The 27100-nt window shown below is 43.6% G+C and overlaps 1 protein-coding gene across 1 annotated transcript in view; it reads left to right on the top strand.

Moving 5' to 3' along the window:
* Positions 1-25888, top strand: part of ITGA8 (integrin subunit alpha 8) — a 178810-nt gene extending 152922 nt beyond the window's left edge. Inside the window, exons 29-30 of the mRNA XM_034760366.1 lie at positions 23269-23391; positions 25517-25888. Of these exons, the coding sequence (XP_034616257.1) occupies positions 23269-23391; positions 25517-25603 (210 nt within the window). The 3' untranslated portion in view covers positions 25604-25888. The remainder of the gene's footprint in view (positions 1-23268; positions 23392-25516) is intronic.
* The last annotated feature ends 1212 nt before the right edge of the window (positions 25889-27100 follow it).

The raw sequence follows: 27100 nt of genomic DNA on the forward strand, positions 1-27100 counted from the left end.
TCAAGGGTAGAAAGTATGTTCCACCCATAGAACCCTCTGTCCTTGTTTGTCATGGAGTCACTCTTTTATGTCCTGATTTTCAAAAAGGCCTCCACTCATCCTCTGGATTTCCACCCTCAAATAATTGCAGGCTTGTGATATCTAATTCATCATTTCCCCTTAAAATAAGGTAGTTAGATTTCTAGGAGCACTCCTCCCCCTCCCCCCTTACTTTTAGAGAGGGGGAGGTTTAAGTGAGCCTGGGTTATTGGGGAAAGTGGTTCTGGGACTAAATTTTTTTGTCATGACCAGAGCAAGGGCGGTCAGAATAGTAGTTGGGAATCAGGCCAAGGTGGGTACCAGAAGGTCAGAGTCTGAGACGGGCCAGAGGGCAAACCCAGAGTCTGGCGTCAGGAGGCAGGCAGGGTAAGGAGGCAGGCAGGGTCAGAAGCAGGAGTCTGGTGGCACTCACATGCAGGGTCTGAAGCAGAGCCAGGCAGGCAGTCTGTGTTGTTGCTCAGACAGCTCCCTGTCATGGTGCCAACCAGTCAGTGGGCTACAAGGAGCTATCACTCAGGTCCTGCTGGGTATTTCCTACCGAGCCCAGTCTCACAGGATCCTCCAACGGGAGCCCAGCCTAAGTGTCCTGTGATGATGGGGAGGCATCAACAGCCCAGAAATCCTATGGTCCTAGGTTCTAGACCTGCAGGTTCTTCCATCATTTTGAGAGACGGGAAGCTGGAGTTTGAAGGTAACCAAGTTAATCTGCTGGAACTAGTGGTCCAGGTTGTGGGATGGTCTCCTGGTCTGGAGGTGTTTGTCAGCGAGCCATACCTTTTGGCCTACCATAAATACTTCTAAGTGGTTTTTGAGTTCTTCCTGAATCAGATGCATCTATTGGAGCCATTCAATGGCAGCAGGGTTTGGTGAGGCTGCTGGTAACGTTGGGGGGAACTGTAATTAGCAAAGAAGGGGCTCTGACCCATAGAGGCATGGTCATTGTTATTGTAGGAAAACTCTGCATATGACTAGACCAATTGTCTTGATGGTAATTTATGAAGCACCTCAAGTACTGCTCCAGTACTTGGTTGTTCATCTGTTTGCGGGTAGTATGTGATGGAAGTGGATATCCAGACATCCAGTAGCCTGATTGCTTCACCCCAGACGCAAGAGCTGAATGGTGGGCCTCAGTCAGAAACTGTGTGGTCTGGGAGTCCATGCAGTCGGCCCATATTGTGCAGTAGAAGCTGGGCGATTTTCTTGGCAGAAGGCAGCTGGTTGCAGGAGATGAAGTGGGTCATTTTGGTCAGGTGGTCCACAACCATTAAGACTACATTGTGACCATCAGATGGTGGGATTTCCATGATAAAGTGTAGGTTGATGGCAGACCATGGCCTAGCTGGAGGTACCAAGGTGCCAAGGGGTCTATTTTGGGATATCTCGGTACAAGCACAGCACTCGCAAGAGTCCACGTATGTTTGGACCTCAGCTCACATGTGAGGCCACCAGAAAAAAATGGGTAATCATGCAAAAGGTCTTCCAGCAGCCAAAGTGACCCACCAGTGGAGCGCCATGGCACAGTCATAGCACTTCCATTTGGGGGCATCCTCAGGACACATACACACTCATCAACGTACATTACCCCATCCCACAAGGAATAGCACATCTTGGCCCCCGATGGCAGGGCCTGCGTCCCTTGAGCAAGCAGGTCTTCCTTTGAGGTGGACTGGATGAGGGAGAGCAGGTCTTGCTGAATTGTGTTGCTGGCAAGGTTACCAGGCTTGAGGAGGTAAGGGCCTCAAAAGTCAGTTCTTTGCTTCCCCCATAGTATTCCCCTTCTGTGATAGAGGTATCTGTGTAGATACCTACCTTGAAGGTGAAGTCAAGAACTTGAACTGAGAAAAGAACAAGGCCCATTTTAGCTGCCTCTGTTTCAATGCTCAGGCCTTGCAGAGGTATTCGAAGCTCTTGTGGTCAGAGAAGACCTGTACTGAGTGCCAAGCCCCCTTGAGGTGGTGCCACCATTCTTAAAACACTATTTTTATGGTGAGCAGCTTCTTGTCCAGTATTTAATAGTTCATCTAAGTGGGGATACATTTCTGGGAATACAATGCACAAGGGTGCAGAACTGACTGGGGCCCGAGTTGCTGCAAGAGTACCACCTTTAGGGGCCACATTGGACACATCTGCTCCCACTATAAATGGATGAGTCAGATCAGGGTGTGCCAGGATCAGGCTGCAGTCAAGGCAGCTGGTCAAATACAAGCTGGTCTTTGGGCAACCAAGTGAATTGCAGAGCTTTGCAGAGGAGGGAAGTCAGGGGAGTTATTAATTGAGTGAAGTCAGCGAAGAATATTCTATAAAAATTTGCAAAGTCCAGGAAGCACTGAAGTTCCCAGAGGGACCAGCATGCTGTCTAGTTGTGGATGGCTTCCACCTTCTGTGGATCCAGGGCTGGCGCTTCCATTTAGGCGACCTAGGCGGTCGCCTAGGGCACCAGGATTTGGGGGGGCGGCATTTTGCCGCCCTCGGCAGCAATTCGACAGCGGGGGGTCCTTCCGTGCTCCAGGTCTTCGGCGGCAATTCTGTGGCGGGTCCTTCACTCGCTTTGGGACCTGCTGCCGAGGTGCCCCGAAGACCAGGAACACGGAAGGACCCCCCCCCCTGGCCGCAGAATTGCCGACGACAACCGGGAGCGCGGAAGGACCCCCGCCTAGGGCGCCAAAAACCCTGGCGCCGCTCCTGTGTGCATCTATATGGATTCCTTCTGGGAAGATGATGCATCCCAAAAATTCAACATTGGCCTGGTTGAAGGTGCGTTTTCCAGTTTGGCATATGACCTATGTTTCTGTAGTCTCCCCAGCACAGACCAGACATGGTGGTAGTGCTGCTCTAGGTTCTCAGAAAATACCAGGTAGATAATTACATATCAGTCCAGGATATCCCTGAACGTGATATTTATGAAATACTGAAATGTTACAGGGGCATTGATCAAGCCAAACAGCGTCATCAAGTATTCAAAGTGCCCATATCAGGTACGAAAAGTAGTCTTCTGTTCATCCCCAGGCTTTCTGTGCACTAGATCGTATGCCACCCAAAGATCTAGTTTTGTGAAGATCCTGGCAGTCGCAGGCAGTCCAGCAATTCCAGAATGAGGGGCAAAGGGTACCAATTACGTATGGTCACTTGGTTCAATGTGCGATAGTTTAGACAGAGGCATAGTGACCTATCTTTCGTCGTCACAAAAAGGACTGGTACCCCCGCTGGAGAGAGAGATCTCTGAATGAAGCCCTAGGTGAGGTTTTCTTGTATATACCCACATAGTGCCTCCAGCTCTGGTTCAGATATGGAGTATATCGATCCATAGGGCATCTTTGCCCCGGGCTATAGGTCTATCAGGCAGTCATAGTCTCTATGTGGGGGTAGTGAGTCTGCATTCTTCTTCCCAAACACATCCAGGTAGTCGTGGTACTTGTCAGGGAGGCTGAGGTTCTGGCCTGGAGTCGTTCCCCTGCTTTCCGGGGTTCTGCTTCTGAGGGTCTCCTCCCATCCTGGGGCCTTGGGTGTGGGTCACTTGTGGGTTGATTGCTTCATTGGAGACACACTTTCTGACAGTATTGAGAGGAGAAGCTAATATTCCTCTGCCACCAGGAGATACATGGATCATGCCATTCCAACCAGCAAATGCTGAGGATTATCAGGAAGAACAGGGAGCAGATCACATCAAAGCATATTGTTTTTCAGTGCCCTTCTGCTATGGCCTCTGAGGGGATGGTCTCCCCAGTCACAGGTCCAGATGATGGGGTGACCCATCAATAATTTCCATCAGGTCTGGTGTGGATTTTGACCAGAAGGGGATCTGCAAGGTATTGGCTGCTTCATCATCTATAAAGTTGGCAGCAGCCCTGGTGTACTCATTGCTAGTTCTGGGGGGATCTGCTGCACCTGTCCCAAGACCTAGGTGGGTGGGATTTTCCACACAGACTAGCTCATCTTTTACCTTATCATTGAGCCCCCAGCAGAACTGGTAAAGGTGGGCCACCTCATTCCATTCAACATCAGCCACAAACCATCGGAAGTGGGCAGCATAGGTGATGGCCGACCTTTGCCTCTTGCAAAGCTTCCGGAGGGCAACCTCTGCAGAGCGGCCACAATGTGGGTCATCAGAGATGCTTGCAAGGCTTGCAGGAGGGTGTCCCAGTCAGAGAGCACTGGGTTGTTCTGCTCCAACAGGGGGGAGGCCAAATCAAGCATGTCTCCTGAGAGCAGGCTGTCTATTAGCCCTGCCTCAGTCTGGTCTGTGGGGTACATTTAGGGGCAGAGCAGGAAGAGAAGCCTGCATTAGTTCAGGAAACCTTGGAACTTCCAATAATCCCTGTCAAATCACCCAGGCAGTGGCATCACAGGTGCTGCTTGATCCGTTTGGGCACACAGCATCACCACTTCTCCCTGCGAGTGTGCGAGTTGCTTGTGGAGTGAGCTGCGCCACCTGAGCCTGCCAGTGTGCTACCTGCTCACACAGGCTCTGTGCTTCCAACGCACAATGCGTAGCATGGGTCTTTAGTGTGAAGTTCTCGCCTGCAGACAGGTGACGTGGTCCTGCAGCTCATGGGCCCTCAGGGGGCTGCTGGTTGGAAGGCAGCCCATTCTCTCCATCATCTGTGAGGGGGTTGGATGGCTTTGGGGGCAAGGGTGAAGGTTGGTCTGAGGAAACTGTCATGAGTGGGGCATGAGCAGTCAGACCTAGTGGGAGTTGTGAGTCAGGCCGAGTCGGGTACCCGAAGGTTAGAATCTGAGACAGGCCAGAGATCAAACCAAGAGTGAAGCATCAGGAGGCAGGCAGCATCCAACCTAAGCCTCCTGTGGTGATTGTGGAGACATCAATGACCCGGAATCCTCTGGGGTCCCAGTTTCTGGCCCTGTGGGGTTTTACGTTTTTGTTGTTGCCGAAGTACTAAATTTGGGGAATAAAGTAGAAGAGTCTGTTCATACAGGTGTCCAATTTTATTTTTTAAATGAGCGCAAGGGAGAACTCATTTGCCAGTACTAACTGAAATAAATAAATAACATGTCAGTGCAACATAGGAACCAAAACCTGAATCCTTTTTGTTCCACATATTTAAGGAGGTTTATCATTCTCAGTCTTCCTCCTTTACAAAAGATATAAAATCAATCAATTCAAACCTAAAATTAAATCCTGAGCCAACAAAATATAATCTGTCTACCAATGAGTCCTATTAAGGAACAGAATATTTTCTGGCCCATAAAACCAGTATAGTGATATAGTTTTAGATTTACACAAGCAAAATGTAGTGTATGGGAGTCAAGCTATAGAATTTTTCTTCCTTTGGGTTATTTTTTTTTTTAACAGGTGCTTGTTGTATAGTTGATTTATGTTTAGGCTTGGAAACAGAGGGTGAAATCCTGGCCCAATTGAAGTCAGTGGCAAAACTCCCATTGACATCAATAGGGCCAGTATTGCACCCTGCAAGTTTTGATGCTCAATATACTGTGTTCATCCAGCGAGGTTCAAAGGCTCCAAGCTGAATGATAAATTCGGGTTATTTGTGTTTTCTGCAACGTGTGTTCCATTATAGAAACACATATTGCACAGAACGTTGTTGATCATACTGCATCCATCTGGTCTGAAGTGCTTTGCCACAGGTGATAGCCTGCTGTTCTCAACAAGTCTCAGATGATCTACTAAATGATCAGATAAGCCTTTTTTATTCTTTTACTCCAGTAGAATGCTTGTTATTTCGTGTAGATGATTTATGCACAATTCCTGTTATGGCAACTGTAAAATGTTGAAAAATGATAGTGCTTTTATGTCTTCTCCTATCTGACTATCACAGTGGATGTTTGCCAACTCTACAGCTTGATGTGATATGTGCACAAGATCTTTTGAAGTTTCACTTGTGAGAAGAATTTTTCTTGAAGTTCAGCAATACTTCATATTTTTTGCTCTTTGTGTAAAAGATCAGTGCTTGTGGTTTGAAAGTATCTATCCAAGGATTTATTTGGAAGTTTGTATTTTTGTGAGATAGGGAAAGGGGCAGAAGGCTAATGATTGTAACATTTTTTAAAATCAATTTGCAACATGCTTATACTTCATAAATAACTTGCACCCTCCGTAGGCTTGGAGTTTAGGTAAGATATACTGTAATAAATACGGCATACCCCCAATATGCTACTACTGCTTATGTGGAATCTCTTTATTGGAGGTTTGTGTGATGGGTTCCCCCCAGGGTGCCACCTGGAACTGGGGTACCACTGAGCCCTCTGACCCACCAGCCTGGGCTCCCTCTCTCACTGTGCTGCTGTGACAAATTGCAGACCCAGGCCCGGGCCTACACTTTCACTAGCATACACACGGGTAGGGACACACCCAGCTGCAGTTACATGCAGACTCTTTGACCAGCCACTGCATGTGAATCAACAGTAGACAGACTACAGCCAAAATAACCACCAACTTCCCAGCCTAGACCCGAGAGCTGTACCATCCTGCCCCGGTCAAAGCCCTAACCAGTATGAATTTATTAACCAGTTTGCCGCCTCCTCAGTGTGGAGAGGAAATGCAACAGCCTTTGCCCCTTGAGCTACGATTTCCCACACACTTCACTCCAACTCATTAGTTTAGACAAAACGAAAACAAGTTTATTAACAAAAGATAGATTTTAAGTGATAGCGAAACTGATCAAAGCAAATAAACAAAAACGCAAACTAAGCCTACAATACTAGGATATGAATTAGCAAATTCTCACCCCGAGAGATGGTACAAGCAGGCTGCACTTGCTTTACAGCTTGGAATCACCAGGTCTTTCATACAGAGGCTAGGAATCCCTTTAGCGTGGGTCCAGCACTTTCCCCAGTTCAGTCTTTATTTCTCAGGTGTTTCCGGCGTCTTCTTGTGTGGGGAGTGAAGAATCACGGATGATGTCAATTCAGGCCTTATGTAGCTTTAGCATATGCCTGGAACCCTTTGTTCCAAAATTCAGTTTGTGGAAAAACACTGACATCCCAAGGTGGAATCCAGAGACATATGGCCTGTCTCATGACCTTGTGGAGTCATAGCAGCCATTACTTACAGGCTGTCTGGAGAGTTCTCAGGAAGGCTCACCAGGTGGGGGATAAGCTTCTCCTAAGGCCTATGGTTTTTCCTAAGGGCCCATTACTTTGAATGGGCCATTTCCCCACCCACTATCTAGACTGAAAGCATCTTGCCTAGTGGGTGTCACCCAGGTGTAACTACATGTGAAATACAGATACATAGTCAGTATTCATAACTTCAGATACAAAAATAATACATGCATACAAACAGGATATTGTATTCAGCAAATCATAACTTTTCCATTGACACTTCACATGACCCATCTTGTACAAAATGCATCATCATGCCATAATTATATAATAATAAAATCGCTGTGACGAATATGGGGTGCAGTGTCACAGTTTGCAAACATGGTACCCCATTCTGTATGAGCCTCTGCTAATAGTGGATGAATAGTCCTTTTGAGTCACCAAGGGTACCACATCATCCATCCAGGATCTTCTTTTTCTGGCTCATGTTCTTCTGCCACCAATTTTCCATTCCAGTGCCCATAAACATCACCTGTGTTGGTTTCACAGTCTATTGTTTTTTTTAGAATTCTTCTGCAACACACCATAATTTGAAGGATCGTAGTTTCTTTATTATCAGTTGTTTGAATGTTCATGTTTCAGAGCTGCAATTTAACACAGACCAAAGGTGAGTTTTTAAGACTTGGAATTTAGTCTTCAGATTTACATTCTTTCTCATCAGATATTTACTCTTCCAGAATGTCCCTTTTGCTCTTGCTATTCTGGTGCTGATTTCGGTATCCAATCTTCCATTTTCTACAATGATTCTTCCTAAGTAGCAATAATTTCTAGTTTGCCATACAGCTCAGTCATTCATTGGGATCTTGCATGTTTTCCCAGTATCCTTGCATATGACCATAGTTTGCTCAATACATTACAATCTGTCAGAATTGATGGATACAAAAGTATTAAAATAATTATACAAAATTATACTGGAATCAGAAGGCGATTATAAAGGGAGATGAAAATGAAAATGGAGATCAAGAGAGGAGTCAGACAAGGTTGTTTAACGTCACCTTCTTGATTCAACATTTATAGAGTGTTTGATTAAATTAATTGAAGAAACAAAGGAAGGTATAAAGATGAATGCAAAATCGGTGAATAATTTCTCTGTGCAGATGACACAGTGCTGTTGGCTGATTCAGAAGAAGGTCTGATGAAATGAGTGGAGATTATCGTTTATACAGCATATTTTTGCATATATTTAATTTTAAGTATGTAAATAATCAGCTAACTTCAATGGGAATATTTGGTAAAGTTAAAATTAAGCATTTATATGTGTTTGTAGGATTTAGGGCATGGTATTTTTGTCATTGGATATGGTGCTTATCTTCTACATGGTAGGGAAAGAGGAAGGATGCTGGAAACGTAATTGATTCACCATTCAGTTACAATAAAACTAAATAGATCAGATGACCCTTAGGAACTGTTTACTCCTGCTCTTCAGTAGCACTCTATAATGGGGCCTGATCCTAAATCTATAAATGTAAAGTGGAGTCTTTCCATTGACTTCAATGGGCTTTGAATCAGACCTGTATATTGTACAACTGGAAGTTCTTTCTTGCTGAAGGCTGTAACATTCAAGAGGAAATTGCCATTTTGGTATAGATATAATTATTGTAAATAAGATTTTATGCATTCCTTCAGTAATGTTTGCACAGGAAATTCTTTGTAGTAAAGACTGAGGTATGGGATTAGTATAGCTGGTAACTTCCTTGACTTTGGTTATGTGACTCTTGAGCCAGTTTTGTATTTGATAAAATAAAATTACTTTTCTTATCTTAAATGTATAATAGGATCTACCCAGAATGACTTTGGCATAGTTTGTTTGATCAATTTTTCTACAGTGAACAAAGTTGGTTTTAATACACTTTTTTTTACTCTTTTGTTTTAAACGGTGTTATACAGTATGAACTATTGGGTATGTTTATTTTAAATAGCCTTGTAATCCCTAAGAAGTCGGTTTACACAAGGCATTGTAATATGTAAACACAAATGTCAATATTAATTATGACACCAAGCTCAAGGGAGCTTTTACATATTGCTTTGGGCATTTTTTCAAAACATACAAGAACATTATACTGTAAATGTTTGATGGTTACATGTAGGAGTATTAAAGAGGTTATTTATGATCTATCAACCCCTATAAGAAAAATGATTAAAGATTAGATGAAAAGCAGATTAATTGGCTGTAATGTTATTGCAGTAGCAATAGCATTACAAGAATAACTAACTTAAAGCTACTGTTTCTTAAAATAGCAGATAAATCAGATAGCTATGAATAAGCTGGCATTTTAATAATAAAACCGTTTCCAAAAGGAATAAAGATAAAAGGTTAACATTGCAATGAGCATCCTATTTGGCACTATGATTTGCTTAGTTACTGGTACTTATTTAATGCTGGGAGTGCTCAACACTTTACATGACACAAAGATAAACACAGTTTCTGCATTTCCAACAGGATCATGATCTGTGAATTAATTAGCCTAACACAGGCACTTTCTAGGCTATAGTTTGGACCTGTCTGGAGGAAAACAGAAAGGTGCATAAACTCTGGCAAGTCATGTGTAAAAGTATAATTAGGCAGGCCAAAAAAGAATTTGAAGAGTGACTAGCAAAAGACAAAAACTAACAGCAAAAAATGTCTAAGTACATCTAAAGCAGGAAGCCTGCCAATCAGTGGGACTCCTGGATGATCGGGATGCTAAAGGAGCACTCAAGGAAGACAAGGCCATTGCAAAGAAGCTAAATTTAATTCTTTGCATCGGTCTTCACTGCAGAGGAAGACAGGGAGATTCCAACACGACAGCCATTCTTTTTAGGTGACAAAATCTAAAGAACTGTCCTAGCTTGAAGCATCAGTAGATGAGGCTTTGGAACAAATTGATAAATTAAACAGTAATAAACCAGATGGTATTCACCTAAGAGTTCTGAAGGATCCAAATATGAAATTGCACAATTACTAACTATATCGGGGTAGGCAACCTATGGCACATATGCCGAAGGCGGCATGTGACCTGATTTTCAGTGGCACTCACACTGCCCGGGTCCTGGCCACTGGTCCAGGGGGCTCTGCATTTTAATTTAATTTTAAATGAAGCTTCTTAAGCATTTTTAAAACCTTATTTACTTTACATACAACAATAGTTTAGTAATATATTATAGACTTATAGAAAGACCTTCTAAAAACGTTAAAATGTATTACTGGCACGTGAAACCTTAAATTAGAGTGAATAAATGAAGACTCGGCACACCACTTCTGAAAGGTTGCCGACCCCTGATATATTATGCAATCTGTTGCTTAAATCAGCCTCTGTATCAGATGACATGAGGATAGCTAGTATTATTTTGATTTTTTTTAAAAGTCTCCAGAGGCAATTACAGGCCATAAGCCTAAATTCAGTATCAGGCAAATTGGTTGAAACTTTAGTAAAAGAAATGGAATTATTGGACACAGAGATGAACATATGTGAGGGAAGAGTCAACACGACTTTTGTAAAGGGAAATTATACCTCACCAATTTATTAGAATTCTTTGAGGTTGCCAGCAAGTATACGGACAAGGGTGATCCAATTGATATAGAATCATAGAACCATAGGGTTAGAAGGGACTGCAAGGGTCATCTAGTCTAATCCCCGGCTAAGATACAGGTTTTGTTGTGTTTCAACCATCCAAGACAGATGACTATCCAGCCTCTTTTTGAAAACCTCCAGTGAAGGCGATGCCACAACTTCTCTAGGCGGTTTATACAGTATAGTATACAGCTACATGTGAAAGGATTGAAATTCTTCATTTTACTTTAAATGTTGTTTTCTAGATTATTCCTAAACAGCATGCTTTATCAGAAACAACAGGAGCTTACTTGAAAATGGTTTGCTTAATTTCTATGTGGCTATTTTAATGCACACTGGGAGAAATATCTCCTTAAATTTGTGATATCGCTCTACCCTTTAAACTTTGCAACCCTAAAAATTAGTATACTTGACAGGAGGGTGCCACTATACTTCAACTTTCAGAAAGCCTTTGACAAGGTCTTAGATCAAAGGCTCTTAAGCTAAGTAAGCAGTCATGGGGTAAAAGGGAAGGTTCTCTCATGGATCAATAACAGGATAAAAGATAGAAAACAAAGGGTAGGAATAAAGAGTCCGTTTTCACAATGAAGAGAGGTAAATAGTGGCATTCCCAAAGGATCTGTACTGGGACTGGTGCTGTTCAACATTATCATAAATGATCTGGAAAAGGGGGTGAACAGTGAGGTGACAAAGTTTGCAGATGGTACTAACTTACTGAAAATAATTAAGTCCAAAGCTGACTGTGAGGAGTTACAAAGGAATTACACCAAACTGGGTGTTTGGGCATGTCATAACTATAAAGGGAAGGGTAACAACCCTCCTGTGTACAATACTATAAAATCCCTCCTGGCCAGAGACTCCAAAATCCTTTTACCTGTAAAGGGTTAAGAAGCTCAGGTAACCTGGCTGACACCTGACCCAAAGGACCAATAAGGGGACAAGATACTTTCAAATATTGGTGGGCAGGGGGGAAGGCTTTTGTTTGTGCTCTTTGTTTTGGTGGTTGTTCGCTCTTGGGCCTGAGAGGGACCAGACATCAATCAGTGCTCTCCACGTCTTTCTGAACAAGTCTTTCATATTTCAAACTTGTAAGTAAACAGCCAGGCAAGGCATGTTAGTTTTATCTTTGTTTTCTCACCTTGTAAATGTACCTTTTACTAGGGTGTTTACCTCTGTTTGCTGTAACTTTGAACCTAAGGCTAGAGGGGGGTCCTCTGGGCTCTTTAAGTTTGGTTACCCTGTAAAGTTATTTTCCATCCTGATTTTACAGAGATGATTTTTACCTTTTTCTTTAATTAAAAGCCTTCTTTTTAAGAACCTGATTGATTTTTCCCTGTTTTTTAGATCCAAGGGGGTTGGATCTTGATCCACCAGGAGTTGGTGGGAGAAAGGAGGGGGGATGGTTAATTTCTCCTTGTTTTAAGATCCAAGGGGTTTGGATCTGTATTCACCAGGGAATTGGTGAAGAGTCTCTCAAGGCTACCCAGGGAAGGGAATTAGCACATTGGGAGTGGTGGCAGCAGACCAGATCTAAGCTGGTAGTTAAGCTTAGAAGTTTTCATGCAGGCCCCCACATCTATACCCTAAAGTTCAGAGTGGGGAAGGAGCCTTGGCAGGGCAACAAAATGGCAGATGAAATTCAATGTTGATAAATGGAAAGTAATGCACACTGGAAAAAAATAATCCCAACTATGCATACAAAATTATGGGGTCTAAATTAGTTATGACTCAAGAAAGAGATCTTGGAGTCATCATGGATAGTTCTCTGAAAACATCCACTCAATGTGCAGCAGCAGTCATAAAAGCAAACAGAATGCTTCCATTAGGAAGGGGATAGATAATAAGACAGAAAATATCATAATGCCGCTATATAAATCACTGGTACTCCCACACCTTGAACATGCATACAGTTTTGGTCGCCCCATCTCAAAAAAAGATACATTAGAATTGAAAAAGCTACAGAGAAAGGCAACAAAAATGATGAGGGGTATGGAACAGCTTCTATACGAGGAGAGATTACAAAGACTGGGACTATTCAGTTTAGAAGAGTGATGACTAAGAGGGGATATGATAGAGGTCTACAAAATTATCAACGGTGTAGAGAAAATAAATAGGGAAGTGTTATTTACCCCTTCACATAACACAAGAACCAGATATCACCCAATGAAATTAATAGGCTCCCACACGCTCTGCGATTCAGCAGCTCCCCCAGCAATGTAACAGACAGAAAATCACAATGGCCTACTGCTGCATCCCTGATGTGAATCCCTTCATCATGACAGAGAAAAGCACCAGGCATTTGTTCAACATAGTGGAAAAAATTAGTATTGGCCATATTTAATGTGTCATGTGGAATAAAATGTAATGTTTATCAAAATGTAATGCTGAACAATTGGTGTCTAACACTGTTGGCATTTCTTATGTGGGGGGAGGGATAGCTCAGTTGTTTGAGCATTGGCCTATTAAACCCAGCGTTGTGAGTTCAATTCTTGAGGGGGCCACTTAAGCATCTGGGGCAAAATCAGTACTTGGTCCTGCTAGCAAAGGCAGGGGACTGGACTCAATGAACTTTTAGGGTCCCTTCCAGCTCTATGAGATAGGACAGATTTAAATATACCTAAATCAAAATCGTAAGTAAAAACTGTTTGTGGAGAGTGTGCATGACATATGGCCACTGTGTAGATATTAGAATAAGGAAGGCAAAAACTGGAAGGATGTTTTGTTTTTTCTCCTGCATCAGCCTCTTCCTGTGGGTGTTCAGAGCCTGCAATCTCGAATTGTCTATCAGTGACTGCATTATTAGGCTTTGTGAAGTGTGCAGCAGGAACACAGGGTTGTTATGTTCTAATGCTAGTGTGAGTGCAGGCTTTGTATAGGCGCAACTAGGATTAAGCATTTGGCATAGTCCTTCCCATTGAGAGGAAGTAAATTTCAAACAGTTTGCACAACCACTTCTTTGCTTTCAAGAATACAAGGCAAAGAGGTGCATGGGGTTGGTGGAGAATGGGCATGGGTGAGGAGACGTGGGTTTAAGTGTGATGTATAGCATGCAAATAAAGCCTTTAGCTATGCATTCCCTTCTCTGGCCTTACTCCTGCTACAAGATTGGCATAATTTGGTGACAGTGCAACAGCACTCTCCTTAATAAAAGACCATCTTCCCCTACACTGCCTGACTTATGCAACACTCTGCACCTGCACAGGATTAAGGCTTTTTATTGATGTTACATAATTTGTAAGCTCTACAGAGACTGATAGGAGGATGGCACAGCCTTGCGGCAAAGGGAAAGGGTTGCAGCTCCCACTCAGACTGGCAAGGTGATAATTGGTTCACAATTCATCATTATTTATTATTTGTATTAGTGGAGCACTCCAGAAGACCCAATTAGGAATGGTACCCCATTGTGTAAGATGCTCTGCCAAAACCATAACACACCTTACCTAACCTAACGTGTTTATGAGCTAAATTGGGACAAGGTACAACAAATGAGTGCAACAAACAAATGAAAGGGATGGGTGAGAGGGGATAGGTGATAGGAGCCAGTAGTTACATAAGCAAGCTATGGGCCTGATCCAAAGCCTGTGGAAGTCAATGGGATTCTTTCCATTGATTTCTATAGGACTTAAATCAGGCCCTATGTGCACATTTAGATGGTCATGACTTATTTAAAGGTCTTCTTAAACAAAAAATAAAGCAGCTAGCTGTAATGTCTACTGGCCACTTGCCTAGCCCTCTAGTAATTTTCTTGTTAAAAATGTGCCAGTGTCAATAAACTGTCACCAACTGGCTCTCTACCTACCCATACATAACTGGCTAATTTCTTGTAGGTGTACTGTCTTTTTTTTCATAGTGCCCTGTTACAATTGTTAATATTATCCCTCGTGCAATTTCTTAGACTCTTGGGCCTACTGCATTTAAGTACCCTGCATTACTGCTTACACCAGGAGTGAATTTGGCTCAAGATATCAAGATCAGCAATGGCTTTATCACAACAATTTTGCAGGCAAATAAGTTTTCTCTGAGTCCATCAGATTCAGGCTGATCAAAGGTGCTACTTAGATCAGCTTCTGGTTGTGAATTTCAAAGGTTTCTTGACATGCCTGTAGGTCTTGCTTTACTGCTTCTTTCTTGGCACCGACAGCCTCAGATAAGTAACACCAGTACTAGGGCCCAGTGCTGCACCCCTTTATGAAAGCAATTCTATTGAAGTCAAATGAATTACACCAGTATGGAACTGATGTATGTGAGGTTGGCCACAGGGCTATAGTCTTTGATCATATTCAGACAGAAATATTGCTCCTTGCTCGTGAAGTATTGGGAATCAAGAACTTTTCCAATAGAGACAGCACTTTCTTTCAGATATATCTTATCAGTCTAGCTCTCTCTTCTTGGGCTGTCTGTGAGGTTTTCTTTTTCTTTTTTTTTTACCCATTCTTATCCCTTGCTCAATACTTACCTCAGGGTTCCCACCATAATTTTTAAGCAGCAGAGAGAAATTCTTCTCCTCATTAGGCAATTCCTTGCTGTTTTACAGATTTTGTGCAGCCACTCATCTCTGCAACTCATGACTATTTTGGCCAGATAGGCCTTTTTTACCAATTCACTGTTATCCATGACCGAGTTTTCTGTGTGCAGAGTCACTGCAGACAGAGCAGCTGACCTTGCTCTCATTCTTGCAGCCCTTGCATTTTAATGCCGGATACAGTATTGCTGTGCGACACAAGGAAAGCCATTCAAAAATATTTATTAACATATTAAACTAGGAGGCCTCCACGGTTACTGCTGAACCAAGTGGTGTAGAAAGCCTACAACATTCTGCAATGCCCAATAGGATGTGAAAAATACTACAATGGTGGAATTGTTTCCTTTTACCCTGCTATGGGGGGACGGGGGGTGTTTGGAGGGTAGTGGGAGTTTTGTGGTGTTTATTTGAGAAAGGAAACAAATTTCACTTAATTTAATTGGATAAAGAATATATGATTTTTTTGCATATTTGCATCCAAATTCCCATGGAGCATGTTTACAAATGAATGCAGTATCAGGGTTCAATAAGTATGCCCAGCTGCAGTGGAGAAGCATGGTAGCTGAATGTGTCCATTGCAAGATCAATGACAATATGTCTAACAATGTTGGCATTTAACCAATGGGACTCTGGCCAATCTTAGTGTTAAACACCATAAGGACTAGATAGTTTCTGAGGATCTTCTGGGGAACCCACATGGTACATTGTAGCTGGAAGATAAGTGTTCTAGCCTTGCTAGATCAGTACTGTTATCCAGAACATAGAATCAGGTAACAGAGTCCAGATACTACAGTGACTGCACTCTAGAAGTGTAGATAGATGTGTCTCATTAGGCCATTCTGATCCTCCCACCACCCTCCGCCTGCTAACTCTGCAAGTGCTGCCTCAGATCAGGAACCAGAGGCACAGAGATGGAAAAGGTGGAAAGGACTGGCTTATGCAGTTAGGTATGATGGTAGTTGGAAACATGAATAGGGTCTGCTGGTGCTCACAAAAAGAGAGGGAGGCCATGATCGAGGGAGGGAGGGAGAAAGAAAGAAAGAGAAAGATCAGGTTCAGAAAGGAAGCTGGAGATACTGTTTAAAAAAAAAAGAGCAAGAAAGATAGATGGAAGGAGTGGAGTTATCTTGGCACTTGTCCATCACAGAGACTATGTCTACACTACTGCGGTAAGTCGACCTATGCTATGCAACTCCAGCTAAGTGAATAACGTAGCTGGAGTTCATGTACCTTAAGTCGAATTACTGCAGGATCTACACCGCGGGGGGTTGACAGGAGAAACTCTCCTGTTGACTTACCTTACTCTTCTCATCAGGGGTAGAATACAGGGGTCGACTGGAGACCGATCTGCAGTCGATCTGGCAGACCCGCTAAATCGACTGCCAGTGGATTGATCTCAGATCATCGATCCCGGCTGTAGTGTAGACCTACCCTTAGAATCTTAATCACTAAAATGATTCATTCTAAGGGCCAAGGGGTTATCATCAATCTTCAAATTGAACACTCCATTAAAGTGAATGAGTAAGTTCAGAACTATTTGGTTATAATTGGCCAGTTAGCTAATAGCCAAAGCTTAGCAAACAGAATTGGTGGCAGGGCTGAAAAAGTTGGGCCCGATTCTCCTCTTTCACTAGTTTACACTAGTGTAGCTCTGTTGATTTCAGTGGAGACGGTTCTGTTTTACACTGGTGTAAGGGAGAGGAGCATCAGAACAGCTAAATCTGGATCCTGATGAGTTAATTATAAGGGAACGGGAATCTGCATGGGAGAATTTGATGAAAAAGAGACTTAGCTGGCAAGACGAGGGCCAAGAGAGAGAGTGAGGAAGATCTTGGCAGACACCAGAAGGATAATACAATATTGGACTAAAGTATTTAAGCCTAGAATGGGGCAGAGGGACGAGCAGTAAGCAACAGACTCAGTAAGTAGGGATTCTGATTTCCTAGCGATACCTCAAGCAGTAAAAGTAGAAGACAGCTTCAGAAGGCATATAATCAGTTTGCTTTGGAGACTGCCTGGTAGTTGCATTCCATCATGAAGAGCAGGATGAGTTCCATCTGCCACAAACTTACTCTGCTTAGGCTGAAGAGGAGTATGTGAGATGGGTCCAGCAGAAAACCCAAGACAGAAATAACTTCCTAGTGCAATGGAAAAGGAGAAAGATAGAGAAAGATGGCAGAGGATGTAACCTATGAGTAAGAAGATAAGGAAAGCTCAAGCTAACTCTTTCGACCTAGAAACATCAGAGAGAAACAAAGTAACAAGTGAGATTGATGAGGAGAGCTTTGAGCAGTATCTGAGGCCTGGTCTACACTAGGCGTTTATGTCGAAGTTAGCGCCGTTACATCGAATTAACCCTGCACCCGTCCACACCGCGAAGGTATTTAGTTCGACATAGAGGTCTCTTTAATTCGACTTCTGTACTCCTCCCCGACGAGGGGAGTAGCGCTAAATTCGACATGGCCATGTCGAATTAGGCTAGGTGTGGATGGAAATCGACGCTAATAGCTCCAGGAGCTATCCCACAGTGCACCACTCTGTTGACGCTCTGGACAGCAGTAAGAGCTCGGATGTTCTGAACTGCCACACAGGAAAAGCCCCGGGAAAATTTGAATTTGAATTCCTTTTCCTGTCTGGCCAGTTTGAATCTCATTTCCTGTCTGGACATCGTGGCGAGCTCAGCAGCACTGGCAACGATGCAGAGCTCTCCAGCACTGATGGCAGTGCAATCTCAGAATAGAAAGAGGGCCCCAGCATGGACTGATCGGGAAGTCTTGGATCTCATCGCTGTGTGGGGCGATGAGTCCGTGCTTTCCGAGCTGCGATCCAAAAGACGGAATGCAAAGATCTATGAGAAGATCTCTAAAGACATGGCAGAGAGAGGATACAGCCGGGATGTAACGCAGTGCCGCGTGAAAATCAAGGAGCTGAGGCAAGGCTACCAGAAGACCAAAGAGGCAAACGGACGCTCCGGATCCCATCCCCAGACATCCCGTTTCTACGAGGCACTGCATTCCATCCTCGGTGCGGCCGCCACCACTACCCCACCACTGACTGTGGACTCCGAGGATGGGATAGTGTCCACGGCCGGATCCTCGGAGATGTTCGCGGACGGGGAAGATGAGGAAGGAGATGAGGAGGACGAGGCAGTCGACAGCGCTCACAACGCTGATTTCCCCGACAGCCAGGATCTCTTCATCACCCTTACAGAGATCCCCTACCAACCCTCCCCAGCCGTTACCCCGGACACAGAATCTGGTGAAGGATCATCCAGTAAGTGTTGTAAACATCTAAACATTTATTTGTAACAGAACATGAATATTAACAATTTAAAAAATGGGTTTCTCATGATTAGTTTGATTAACTTTACGGTTCAGTCATGGGCAGTGCAACTATTGAAAAAAAATCTAGCAATGTCCGGTTTTGCATGATTGTCCTGCCCAAGCCGCTCTACTGTTTAGTCCCTGCTACTGCAGCTACAGTAAGATGCGGTCTATATGTCCGGGGATGGAGCAGAAATCCTCCTGGGACATCTCAAGGAAGCTCTCCTGCAGGTAATTTGAAATCCGCTGCATTAGGTTCTTGGGGAGAGCGGCCTTATTGGGTCCTCCGTAGTAGGACACGTTGCCGCGCCACGAGACTAGCAAGTACTCCGGAATCATTGCTTGGCACAGCATGGCGGCATACGGCCCTGGTCTTTGGAGGCTTTCCCGGAGCATTCTCTGTCTGTCGCTCTCAGAGATCCTCATGAGGGTGATGTCGCTCATGATGACCTGCTTTGAATGAGGTAGGGGAATGTTAGTGTTGGGACTGCTTTACCGTTCCTTTACAGAACTGTAACCGCTGGTTTGCAGCCACGCGGTGGAGGCGGGAGAGGGGCAGCCGAAAGGGATCGTTCCCGGGGACAGCCGCGAGGGTGTGGCACAGGAGCAGACTTCCTGCTTGCCGGATTGCTGGCAGCAGGGACCGACATTGATTTCAATGTGAAATGAGGCCATTGCTAATATTAAAGTTTTAAGCTGCCACGAATCTACGGCTTACCATGTCTGCGTGCAAGAGCAATTCCGTTGTCCTGACACGGTTCTCAAATGTGGTCCGCAAAACCCCAGACACTGAATGCGAAGGCCGAGAATTCGACCTTGTGCTGAGTGCGCATGTGATAGGTGCTGTGCATGGTCCTGTTCACAGAGAAAGACTATGTTCTTTGTTCACAACTACATTTATCTTTCTGAGGAATTCACTCCCTTTTTCCCATTCCCACAGCCCCATCTGCGACTGTCTCACAACCTAGCCTGTCATCACACTCCCAGAGGCTAGGGAGGATTAGGCATAAGAAGAAGAGGACACGGGAGGACATGTTCTCAGAGCTTATAGCCTGCTCCAGAGCCCAGGCAGCACAGCAGACCCAGTGGCGGGAGAACTTGACCCGAATGCACCAAGCCAACATGGATCGGGAGGAGAGGTGGCGTCAGGAAGACCAGCAGGCGACTCAAACCCTGCTTGGACTACTGAGGGAGCAAACGGACACGCTCCGGCGCCTTGTGGATGTTCTGCAGGAACGGAGGCAGGAGGACAGAGCCCCGCTGCAGTCCATCTCTAACCGCCCTCCCCCGCCACCAAGTCCCATACTCCCCTCACCCAAAGTGCACAGAAGGAGAGGCGGCAGAGTCCCTGCTAACTCTCACTCCACCCCTGCAGAGAGCTCGAGCAGCAGAAGGCTCTCATTCCCCAAAGTTTGACAAGTTCTTTCCTTCCCGCCTGACACAAGCCCCCGTCCAAGTTTCACTTCCCAGTTCCATGTGTAGTTGATAATAAAAAATATGTTTCTGTTAACTACTGTTTCGATCATGTTCTTTTGGAGGAGGGGGGGAAAGGGGGTTGGTAATTGGACAGGACAGTCACCTTTGGCAGGGTACATAGTCGGGGGCAGGCACAGCAGCAGGGCACATACATAGTGCAGTGATGCAGTGACTACTTACCCTGGTTAGTCTGGGAGGTTGTTTTCATGTTATGTGGTGGGGGGTGGGTTGCTCTGTGACTTTGTGGCAGGGGAGGGCAGTTAGAGATCTTAAGCGGCGGTCCTTAGGCAGGATCACAGAGCCACACAGCAGGGGATCTGTAACCGTCCTCCCCCTGCCACAAAGTCACATAGACCCCCCATACACACAGTCCCTATCAGGAGGGGTGACAGGCTCCGTTGAAACAACCATCCCACCGCAGCGGAGCCTGTCAGTCCTTGAGTTTAGAAGCTGCATTCGCGCGACTACACTACACCCGCTCCGCACCACAGTCTGTGTCCCAGTTTTAAAAAATTCCCGCGAAAACAGTATTAAAGAAAACGGTGTGCTTTAACAAAGTAGAACTATTTTTATTTTGAAACGTGTGTTGGAAGTGGGGTGAAGGGGGTATGTAACTGGATAGGATAGTCAACATGAACTGGGTAAAGAAACGGGGGCAGGTTCGGCTTCTCTGTACACAAACTTTAAAGTCACAGGTTACCCTGCTCACTCAGGAACTTTGCTTTCAAAGCCTCCCGGATGCACAGCGCTTCCCGCTGGTCTCTTCTAATCGCCCGGCTGTCTGGCTGTGAGTAATCAGCAGCCAGGCTATTTTCCTCAACCTCCCACCCCGCCATAAAGGTCTCCCCCTTGCTCTCACAGAGATTGTGGAGCACACAGCAAGCTGCTATAACAATGGGGATATTGGTTTCGCTGAGATCACAGCGAGTCAGCAAGCTTCTCCATCTCCCCTTGAGACGTCCAAAAGCACACTCCACCACCATTCTGCACCTGCTCAGCCGGTAGTTGAAGAGTTCTTTTTCAGTGTCCAGGGCACCTGTATAGGGCTTCATGAGCCAGGGCATTAGCGGGTAGGCTGGGTCCCCGAGGATGACTATAGGCATCTCCACATCCCCAACAGTTATTTTGTGGTCCGGGAAGTAAATACCTTGCTGCAGCCATCTAAACAGACCAGAGTTCCTGAAAACACGAGCGTCATGAACCTTGCCCGGCCATCCCACGTAGATGTTGGTAAAACGTCCCCTGTGGTCCACCAGTGCTTGCAGCACCATGGAAAAGTAGCCCTTTCTGTTAATGTACTGGCTGGCCTGGTGTTCCGGTGCCAGGATAGGGATGTGAGTTCCATCTATGGCCCCACCGCAGTTTGGGAATCCCATCGCTGCGAAGCCATCTATGATCGCCTCCAAGTTTCCCAGGGTCACTACCTTTGGCAGCAGTACATCAACGATTGCCTTGGCTACTTGCATCACAACAACCCCCACGGTAGATTTGCCCACCCCAAACTGGTTCGCGACTGACCGGTAGCTGTCTGGCGTTGCAAGCTTCCAGAGGGCTATGGCCACTCGCTTCTGGACAGTCAGGGCTGCTCGCATCCGGGTGTCATTGCGCTTCAGGGCAGGGGACAGCAACTCACAAAGTTCAAGGAAAGTTCCCTTCCGCATGCGGAAGTTTCGCAGCCACTGTGATTCATCCCAGACCTGCAGCACTATGCGGTCCCACCACTCAGTGCTTGTTTCCCGTGCCCAGAATCGCCGTTTCACAGCATCAACATGACCCATTGCCACCGTGATGTCCTCGGCGCTGGGTCCCCTGCTTTCTGAGAGGTCTGTGCTACTCTCAGACTTCAGGCCATCACCGCGTTGACGTAGCCTCCTCGCCTGACTTTTCTGCATCTGCCTCAGGGCAACCTGTATGATAAGCTGCGAGGCGTTGAGAGCGGCCACAACTGCAGCGATGGTTGCAGCGGGCTCCATGCTCACAGTGCTGTGGCGTCCGCGCTGTCAATGACTGGAAAAGTGCGCGAAATGATTTCCCGCCGGCGCTTTCAGGGAGGGAGGGAGGGCGGGAGTGATGGACGGATGACGACAGTTACCCAAAAGCACCCTGGCCCCTTTTTTTTTTACCCAGAAGGCATTTGCGGCTCCACCCAGAATTCCAATGGGCGGCGGGGACTCCGGGAACTGTGGGATAGCTGCCCTCAGTGCACCGCTCCCAATGTCGACGCTTTCCCCGTTAGTGTGGACTCACAAAGTCGAATTACTGTCCTTAGTGTGGACACACACGTTCGACTTTGCAATATCGATTCCAAAAATTCGATTTAAGTAAAATCGAACTACTCTCGTAGTGTAGACAAGGCCTGAGGGAGTAGAATTAACTGGGTATGAGGTATAGAGGAGAGAGCCAGGAGATAATTTAGTGGGAAGACCGGAGGGGAAAAAGCTAGAAGGGCAGTTAGTGTCATTTGTTACAATGAAGGCTTGGAATCTAGATGATTTTGTAAAATTAGTGGGAAGACCTTAACACCTCATAATTCACATATTATCCACACCTGCTGCTTTCTAGAGACACAGACAATGAAAGAGATGTTGCTATACTTTCCAATTACTTCACAATACATTAAAATGGTCATTCTACATGTACACTAAGCGTCCTTTAAGTATGACAGAATAATGTTAGAGAGAGTTCAAAAACAACGGTATTTTTGTGCATTATGCTTATATTACATGGATGAAATTCTATATGAGGAGTTTAGCTCTTGGGCTGCTTAGCTGAAACATAAGGTAATATTAAAAAAATTGTATTGGTTTGTCAGCAAAAGTTTTTAAATTACATCATATAACGTAGATGGTACATATTTTAGTTCCACTAGAGAACTTAGGCTGAAATTGGTTCTTGTTTACACCATTGTTCAGAGTAATTCTATTTAAGTCAATGGTATTACTCTGGATTTTACACTGGTGTAACTGAGAGCAGAGTTTGGTTCCTTGTATGGTTTTGAAGTGTTTACTGTTAGTTTGGTGAGCTTCAGAGTGATTCTATATTCAGTGGGTGAAAATGTTTTATATTATGTCTAATATAAGAGGTATTTATGTCTGTGCAAACCCCATTTTTAAGGATTATTGTAAATAAGGTTGCAGAAGTTGCAGCAAATAAAGTTAATGTACAAGAACTGTGGGCAGTATATGTTTCTAATCTGGCAATTTAATTGTGTTTCATTTTCTGGTTTCATTTCTTACAGAATCTTTGTTCATTTACACCTCATATCTTTTCGTTTCAGATAAGAACGTCTATCATTTGGGCTACTCCAAATGTCTCCTTTGTAATCCCTTTATGGGTTATAATACTAGCAATACTCCTTGGATTGTTGGTTCTGGCTATTTTGACCTTAGCTTTGTGGAAGGTATGTTGTATTATTATTTACTTAATGAAACTTGGAAGGATGCTTACAAGATTTAGGATGACCAACAAAAAAAAAAAAGAGAGAGAGAGAATGAGAAATTGGAATCTGTGACCTTTAAGGGTTTGGAGCAAAAGCAACAATAGACTTATGTCTTCTTTGATGTGGCATATGACGACATGCTTATGTAGCTGACTTTTGTGAAGGGACATTGTTTTCAAAGTCTTCATTGTTATGAAAGTCTGGTTATAAATGGTTTTACAGAGTTTGGCTCTGATTCCCATGACTTATGATCTTTTTTCTGGAGTGTTTAGGTTCATAAAGCACTTTTGTTTTGTTTTCCTTGAATCCTTAAGGAACTGCCATTTTTGTTAGCACGTAATTATACAATCCCTCACCCAATTTGGAAGGAGATTACTTTTAAGGAGATTTCTTTTAATATTACCAGGTTGTCTCTGATTTTTTTTAAATTACAAGTCATAAGATTTGTAGTCAGTGAGTTGGTTGATTTTTATTTCACAGGTTTTAAAACAATCTGCTCCTTCAGGGTTCCTGGAAACATCCATTTATAACACTAGAAGTTGAAGTAGTTTCATACCCATCACTTAGTCCTTGGAAAAAGTGTCATCTCTCAATGATCTTTACTCTAGCCCTGTAAAATGGCCCCCGAACTCAAGGCCAGCTGCTCATCCCTTTGTCACTTTATTTCACTGATTTGAAATTCTTTCAGTAATCGTGCCTTACTTAACCACTTCTGAATTGGGATAAACACAAACTGTCTCATTAGAGTCACTGTTGATGTCAAAATTCAAATTAGGCTTTTAATATTAGCTGTCAAAAGCAGCTTTTATAAATTTAGATTTTTGTTTACACTTTGGGGTCCAATCCAGCTTTCCTCTTCCACCTAAAGCTCCCACTGTCTTCACAACGAATGTTATGAATAGAAAATAATTAATAATCTAGTCGGTCTGACAGACTACCTGCCTTTCGGAAGAATATATAACAGTGCAACATAGCATCCAGAGTATGCAAAGTGCTATTGTCCATTGAGAATGCTGTATTATCTCGCTGGCACCGAAGGGTGAAATTCTGGCTCCATTGAAGTCAATGAGAATTTTGCTACTGACATCAGTGAAGCCAGGACTGCATTCAAAGAATGGAAGGTGCTTTTCAAAACAATAGGGAGACAAGATCCCTGCTCAAGGAGTAAAGCACTTTTCCTACTTTGAACATTGTATACATGTACTAAAGAATAATAGTACAGCATCCTACATGGACAGAAGTGCTATTTCTTCTGAAAGGACAGGTACCATATGATGGACTGGGTGGCTTTTCTCTATTCACAGCGTTTCTAATATTTTCCTCTGGAGCGCACGTTTCCCTTGTTCTTAATTTTTCTCTACAAAAATACATTTAATTGGACAGAAAAAAGTAACAAACTGTGTATGAGTGATGGAAGCAAGACAGACATTTCTACTGTTGTTCATTTCTTTGAATTTATTACAATGATTTATACTTATCTCAGTCAGATGTCTTATGCCACTCCTTTTGTGTTCATTTTTATTGTGTATTTATTTATATGATGGGACATTTATGATGTAACTACTTTGGTGCTGTTTATGCCTTTCCTGCAGAAGTGAACCTTAAATTCACTAGAATATATTTAATATTTTATTTATATATAGTAGCTACAGAGCAAAAAAATAGTGGCATTTAAGGTGATCTCATAAGATGCTAATCTCCTTCAACTCCCATTGACTTTGATAAGAGCTGAGGGTGGTCAGTACTTTGCAGAATAGTTCTATTACAACTCAGTGCATTCTTAAAATCTCCTGGAATTCCCAATATATAGTGGGTTTATGTCTGTAATTACCAATATAAAGGGCAATGTCCCTGCTCCAAAGAGCTTATAAACAGTGAACCCAACTCCACAACTCCTATTCAAGTGAGTAGTTCATACTTATGCAACTAGTTCTGTTGACTCCACGTGAGAGCTAAGAGTGAAGAAGAGCCCGTAAGTTAAGGTTCAACATGGTGAGGGATGGAGGTTAGAGGAAAGGAGCATGAGCTGCATGAACAGTCATGCGGCTGCCTTATTGTGACTTCTCTGTTGGCTTGTTTTCTGTAGTGCGGCTTCTTTGACAGAGCTAGACCTCCTCAAGATGACATGGCTGACAGGGAACAACTGACAAATGACAAGACTACTGATGCATAAAAGAGGAGAGTGAAAGTCCAATTCAGAGTCCCGCTCAAGCCTAGAAGTGTGCTAAAAATTAAATGAAGGATTTCTTCTACCAACATCTTCCTTTGAAATTGCAAGTGCCATGATGTTGTAATCTGATCTATGCAACGTTTCTGAAAATTCACCACATGATGATGATCCTGGGCAGAAATCAGCCTTATCACTGCCTTAAAGACATAATCCGTCACTGTGCAAAGAGTTTTTGTACTATACTTCAGTCGCTCTAGATTTTGACAGATGTTTTTGAGCACATGTGGTGTGTTACTTGGGTGGTTTTTGAGCACATGTGGTGTGTTACTCAGAATAACCCAAACCTTGCAAAGATGAAATGCCTGCATTGCTGTATCATCTAGAAGATGGATCAGGACAAAGCTTTCAAACACTACTGTATCATGCAGAATATTTTTGACACCTCCCTAAGGATAAGAACTTTTATGAAATTGTGGCTCAGGGAGACAAGCAATATATTGGTACTGTGAAAGTACTTCTGAAGCAGAAAGGTAGTCTCTAAAGGACTTTATACATGGGGCACAAGTTATTTATTTTTCCACCTTTCTGGGAAGAGTATCAAATCTAATTGTAGATTCGGAGTTTTAGAGAAGTAAATCATATCATGGAAATCATTTGCTTATCTCATATGTAAGTAGACAAGTGGCCTGCACATTCAGAACAATTTTCTTGGCTACAAGGGTGATTTGGGGAGCAGGGGAATTTAAATATAATTGTATTGGAAGGGGCATACAATAACATATTTTAAAGATATGTTATACCCTTTTCAACCTGTAGATGGCAGCACTAAATTCAGTGGATCAAATCCATTTTTGGTGAAAACTAGTGCAACATCAATTGAAATCTGTGGGAATTTTTGCCCACCGTTTTGCTAGGGCTGAATTTCTCACCACTATTTCTGTGTACTTATTTCATTAAAATATCCTCTTAAAAATGCTACTGCATATTTTGTTGAATTCATGACTATTGTGTCATAGGTGACAACACTTGATGGATTTAAAGGAATTATAAAATACAGACCTAACAATGTGTTTAAGATATTTCAGCAAGTTAAGTTTTTGGGTAGAGTATCCTATAGTTATCTCTTATTACAAAGAGTCTTGCAGAGAAGGTGCATTGAATTTGCATTTATATAAAAAGTAGGATGCAAATCATCCAAGGCTGAGATGACCCACAGAAGGAAAGACATTTTGTTGTAAAGGCAATAAAATGTTCATTTGTTTCTTTGCTGCTTCTAAGATCCAAAAGACTAGATCCATAATTCACCAGTAACTCTTTCTATAACATCAGTAAATGGCCTTTATTTAAGCTGGATTCATCCAGCTATAGAGCTGTGCAAACCATCTGCATAAAACCTTGAACCATCCTGTGCTTGTCCTGAGTTTGAAATTTGCTATGTTTTGTGAATCTAGGAGGAGGGCGTTCATTTTCTGACACACACACACACACACACACACGTTC

Source organism: Trachemys scripta, chromosome 2 (genome assembly GCF_013100865.1).
Source record: "Trachemys scripta elegans isolate TJP31775 chromosome 2, CAS_Tse_1.0, whole genome shotgun sequence".
NCBI classification, from domain to species: domain Eukaryota; kingdom Metazoa; phylum Chordata; order Testudines; family Emydidae; genus Trachemys; species Trachemys scripta.